General features: G+C 56.8%; 1 protein-coding gene across 3 annotated transcripts in view; it reads left to right on the top strand.

Annotated features, from left to right (window-relative positions):
* Nucleotides 1–6000, top strand: part of LOC132382867 (sarcoplasmic/endoplasmic reticulum calcium ATPase 1) — a 111617-nt gene that overhangs the window by 82390 nt on the left and 23227 nt on the right. For all 3 annotated transcript variants that reach the window (XR_009508485.1, XM_059953346.1, XM_059953345.1), the window contains exon 25: nt 3233–3355. Coding sequence is in view for 2 of the 3 variants with exons in the window: in XM_059953346.1 (XP_059809329.1) it covers nt 3233–3355 (123 nt within the window). In the remaining variant the exon portion in view is untranslated. The remainder of the gene's footprint in view (nt 1–3232; nt 3356–6000) is intronic.

Raw genomic sequence — 6000 nt, 5'->3', positions numbered from 1 at the left:
CCCCCACCCTACATTATACCCATCCCTGTCTCCGTCTACCCCCACCCTACCTTATACCACACCCTGTCTCCATCACCCCACCCTACCTTATACCCATCCCTGTCTCCCTCACCCCCACCCTACCTTATACCCATCCCTGTCTCCGTCACCCCAACCTCCCCACACCCACTCCTGTCTCCATCACCCCAACCTCCCCACACCCCTCCCTGTCTCCATCACCACCACCCTACCTTATACCCCTCCCCATCTCCGTCACCCCCACCCTACCTTATACCCATCCCTTTCTCTGTCACCCCCACCCTACCTTATACCCATCCTGTCTCCGTCACCCCCACCCTACCTTATACCCATCCCTGTCTCCATCACCCCCACCCTACCTTATACCCATCCCTGTCTCCATCACCCCCACCCTACCTTATACCCATCCCTGTCTCCGTCACCCCCACCCTACTTATACCCACTCCTGTCTCCGTCACCCCCACCCTACCTTACACCCATCCCTGTCTCCGTCACCCCCATCCTACCTTTATACCCATCCCTGTCTCCATCACCCCCACCCTACCTTATACCCCTCCCTGTCTCCATCACCCCCATCCTACCTTATACCCATCCCTGTCTCAATCACCCCAACCACCCCACACCCCTCCCTGTCTCCGACACCCCAACCTCCCCACACCCCTCCCTGTCTCCGTCACCCCAACTCTCCCTACCCACACCCCTCCCCATCTCCGTCACACCCTCGCTACCCACACCACTCCCCATCTCCGTCGCACCCTCCCTCCCTACCCACACCCCTCCCCATCTCCGTCACACCCTCCCTCCCTATCCACACCCCTCCCCATCTCCGTCACACCTCCCTCCCCCACACCCCTCCCCATCTCCCGTCACACCCTCCCTCCCTCCCCACACCCCTCCCCATCTCCGACACACCCGTCCCTCCCTCTGTCACCACAACCTCCCCACACCCCTCCCCATCTCCGTCACCCCCACCCTACATTACACCCATCCCTGTCTCCGTCACCCCCACCCTACCTTATACCCCTCCCTGTCTCCATCACCCCCACCCTACCCTTATACCCATCCCTGTCTCCATCACCCCCACCCTACCTTATACCCCTCCCTGTCTCCATCACCCCCACCCTACCTTATACCCATCCCTGTCTCCATCACCCCCACCCTACCTTATACCCATCCCTGTCTCCGTCACCCAACCTCCCCACACCCACGTCCTGTCTCCATCACCCCAACCTCCCCACACCCCTCCCTGTCTCCATCACCCCCACCCCTACCTTATACCCCTCCCCATCTCCGTCACCCCCACCCTACCTTATAGCCCCTCCCTGTCTCCTCGTCACCCCAACCCTACCTTATACCCATCCCTGTCTCCGTCACCCCAACCTCCCCACACCCCTCCCTGTCTCCGACACCCCAACCTCCCACAGTAGTCAGACTCCCTGTCTCCGTCACCCCCACCCTACCTTATACCATCCCTGTCTCCATCACCCCCACCTTACCTTATACCCATCCCTGTCTCTGTCACCCCAACCTCCCACACCCCTCCCATCTCAGTCACACCCTCCCTCCCTCCCACAGGCCCTCTCTCCCCATCTCCGTCACACCCTCCTCCCTCCATCCCCACCCCCCTCCCCCATCTCCGTACACCCCCTCCCTCCCTCTGTCACCACAACCTCCCACACCCCCTCCCCATCTCCGTCACCCCCACCCTACATTATACCCATCCCTGTCTCCGTCACCCCCACCCTACCTTATACCCACACCTGTCTCCATCACCCCACCACCCTACCTTATACCCATCCCTGTCTCCATCACCCCCCAACCCTACCTTATACCCATCCCTGTCTCCGTCACCCCAACCTCCCCACACCCACTCCTGTCTCCATCACCCCAACCTCCCCACACCCCTCCCTGTCTCCATCACCACCACCCTACCTTATACCCCTCCCCATCTCCGTCACCCCCACCCTACCTTATACCCATCCCTTTCTCTGTCACCCCCACCCTACCTTATACCCATCCCTGTCTCCGTCACCCCCACCCTACCTTATACCCATCCCTGTCTCCATCACCCCCACCCTACCTTATACCCATCCCTGTCTCCATCACTCCCCACCCTACCTTATACCCATCCCTGTCTCCGTCACCCCCACCCTAACCTTATACCCACTCCTGTCTCCGTCACCCCCACCCTACCTTACACCATCCCTGTCTCCGTCACCCCCCATCCTACCTTATACCCATCCCTGTCTCCGTCACCCCCACCCTACCTTATACCCCTCCCTGTCTCCATCACCCCCACCCTACCTTATACCCCTCCCTGTCTCCATCACCCCCATCCTACCTTATACCCATCCCTGTCTCCATCACCCCAACCTCCCCACACCCCTCCCTGTCTCCGACACCCCAACCTCCCCACACCCCTCCCTGTCTCCGTCACCCCCACCCTACCTTATACCCATCCCTGTCTCCATCACCCCCACCTTACCTTATACCCATCCCTGTCTCTGTCACCCCAACCTCCCCACACCCCTTCCTGTCTCCGTCACACCCTCCATCCCCACACCCCTCCCCATCTCAGTCACACCCTCCCTCCCTACCCACACCCCTCCCCATCTCCGTCACACCCTCCCTCCCTCCCCACACCCCTCCCCATCTCCATCACACCCTCCCTCCCTCCCCACACCCCTCCCCATCTCCGTCACACCCTCCCTCCTTCCCCACACCCCTCCCCATCTCCGTCACACCCTCCCTCCCACCCCACACCCCTCCCCATCTCCGACACACCCTCCCTCCCTCCCCACACCCCTCCCCATCTCCGACACACCCTCCCTCCCTCCCCACACCCCTCCCCATCTCCGTCACACCCTCCCTCCCTACCCACACCCCTCCCCATCTCCGTCACACCCTCCCTCCCTCCCCACACCCCTCCCCATCAGTATTTACAGGGGGTCCCGGGGAGTGTGTCAGTATTCACAGGGGGTCCCGGGGATTGTGTCGGTATTCACAGGGGGTCCCGGGGAGTGTGTCGGTATTCACAGGGGGTCCCGGGGAGTGTGTCGGTATTTACAGGGGTTCCCGGGGAGTGTGTCAGTATTCACAGGGGGTCCCGGGGAGTGTGTCGGTATTTACAGGGGGTCCCGGGGAGCGTGTTGGTATTTACGTCCCCCCCACCCATCCCAGGACAATTCTGAATGGGCCTACCTTCTTCCTGAAGGAACATCTGTCACCACTGGCTCTGGCTCGACCTGGTACGAGAATGTGGGATCTTTCGACAGTCGAGGAGGGGGTGTACAGGAAGATGCGAACGCAGTGGACGTCTGTGACGGAAACCTGGAGGGTGAGAAAGGTGGATGTGTGGGCATTGAAGGGTTGGAGTCATGGACGAGAAGCTCAGACAAGACCTTTCCAAATCAGGGTCACCTTTATTAAAACCTAGTTGCAAGCAGCATCAGACATCCAGCGTTCACAGGATTGTAAATTATACACAATTTCAGCAAGAAACACAGTTAGAAACAGAAACTCAGACAGACTGGAAAGTGCACAGCGTGGCTGTAGTGAGGCAGTGATTAGGGCTGTGCCCAACGATTCAAGGGCCGGATGCAGTCTCTAAGGTAGTGGCCCACGTGCAGAGGGACAGGCGGGCAGAACAGTTCCCTGAAGTTTAACATGAACAGCACAGAACCAAATAATTAATTTTAGGCCAACAGGGCTGTTAACTAAACCTCTCAAACTGAAAGCTATTGCTTTCAGCCCAGGCAAAGCTCCTTTACCTGCCACGGTGGTTCAGAAGCAGTCATGTTTGTCTGTCATGTCCAATGATATCAGGAACCTCTGTGGGAGATTCTTTAAAACGGAAACCCCATTCTACAGGGGCGGCTGCACTCTGTTGACCGCAGAAATCCCGGTCCAGTGGTATGGGTCATAAACTGGAGTGTTCCTCAGTTGAAGTGGATGACCATAACTTCTTCTGTGCCTTGTCATGACCTTCACTGTCCACAGAGCGTTGCCACACCACCTCCCAGTGCGACGGAGCTGACTGCACCTGCTAGGACAGGCCTGCCCCTGTCTCACCGGGGCATCAGCCTGTTGGCTACCCTCACCTGTTCAGCCTGCCTGTCAAAGCCGTGTACCAGGGTGTGGCTGCTGTCACGTGCAAAAAGCTACTTGGAGCCACAGGTGAGAGCTGAGTGTCCACTGGAGACCAAAGGTGAGCGAGCTGCCCCAGAATGGACACAACAAGCCCCTTTACCTGGGAGCTACCCTCCTCGGACACCCTGTACACTCCTCAGACAGTAACTTGATTCTAAATGGATTACCGCTTTACAATCTCAATCTAAATGGTGGTCTTCTTTCCCAGAACAAGTACAAAACTAAGCAGGGAGGGTTGATGTCCCCGCGCTCTGGTCAAGACTCAACAAGACTGAGATGGCAGGAAGGGAGTCAAACCCAAGCACATGAAACACTGATTGGCTGGAACGTGGACACTCACGAGTGCAATTGTTGAACCCCTTCTGCAGCACGCCTGTCTCGCAGCAGAGTCCGTGGTTGTTAGAAGTAGCTGTTCATGAACCTGTGGGACTTCAGGTTTCTGTACCTCCTGTCTCATGGGAGCTCTCAGGAAGATGGGCAACAGGGAAAGGGTGAACAGCTTCCTGGGAATCAACATCTCCAAGGATCTATCCTGGTCGATTCAATCATCAAGAAGGCACATCAACGGCTCTACCTTTTGCTGTGTTTTGTTAGCAATTTCAGGAGCTCTCACCAAAGATTCCAGTCAACCTCCACAGTGGAGAGCATTGGGACTGTTGGCATCACCGTCTGGTCTGGAGGCTCTGATGCAGAGGGCTGTAGACTCAGCCGTTTCCACCATGGACACGAGCTACCGAGGATGAATTCCAGAAGCAGCGTCTCAGGAACGCGGCATCCATTGTGAAGTTACCCTGCTTTCTGGGACATGCCCTCTTCTCATCACTACCATCGGGGAGGAGATACAGTGGCCTGAAGCCAACTTCTGGGACATGCCCTCTTCTCATCACTACCATCGGGGAGGAGATACAGTGGCCTGAAGCCAACTTCTGGGACGTGCCCTCTTCTCATCACTACCATCGGGGAGGAGATACAGTGGCTTGAAGACCTAGTGATTCAGGAACAGCTTTTTCCCCTCTGCCTTCAGAGGAGGTTCTGAATTAAGGGGAATGAAGGGTTATGGGGAAAAGGCAGGTCAATGGTGATGAGTCCATGGCCAGATCAGCCATGATCTTATTGAGCTCAAGGGGCCCGTTGGCTGACCCCTGCTCCTATTTCTTGTGTTCTAATCTGTCTTATGTTCATGAACCCACAAAGATTACCTCATAATTCCTCCTTTGCATTACAGTGTCTATTCAATTTTTATATTGTAACTTACAGTAATTTGTTCTATACAACACACACAAAACGCTAGAGGAACTCAGCAGGCCAGGCAGCATCTGTGGAAAAGAGTCAACAGTCAATGTTTCAGGGCCAGGCCCTTCATCAGGACTGGAAAAAAAAGATGAGAGGTTGGAGCAAGAAGGCGGACTGAGGGGAGGAAGAAGTACAAGGTGGTAGGTGAGAGGTAAAACTGGAAGCAAGGGGAGGGGTGAATTAGAGCTGGGAAGCTGATGGGTGAAAGAGATAAAGGGCTGGAGAAGGGGGAGTCAGATAGGAGAGGGTAGAAAGGGAAGGGGAGGAGCAGTAGGGGAGGTGATGGTCAGGAAAGTAGATGAGGTGAGAGGGAAACTGGAATGGGGAATGGTGAGGGGGGGCAATTACTGGAAGTTTGAGAAATCGATGTTCGGGTTGGAGGCGATCCAGATGGAAGATAAGGCTCCTCCAACCCGAGTGTGGCCTCATTGCTGCATTAGAGGCCATGGAGTGACATGTCTCGACTGCCCTCCCCGTAGTGCCACCCACCCATGATGCTGCCCGGTCACTGCCCCTCCTGACGTACCCCTCCCTGCCGCA

The sequence above is a fragment of the Hypanus sabinus genome, chromosome 29 (genome assembly GCF_030144855.1).
Source record: "Hypanus sabinus isolate sHypSab1 chromosome 29, sHypSab1.hap1, whole genome shotgun sequence".
Taxonomy (NCBI): domain Eukaryota; kingdom Metazoa; phylum Chordata; class Chondrichthyes; order Myliobatiformes; family Dasyatidae; genus Hypanus; species Hypanus sabinus.
Note: the sequence above shows the minus strand (reverse complement) of the source record. Positions and strands in the feature narration are given on the sequence as shown.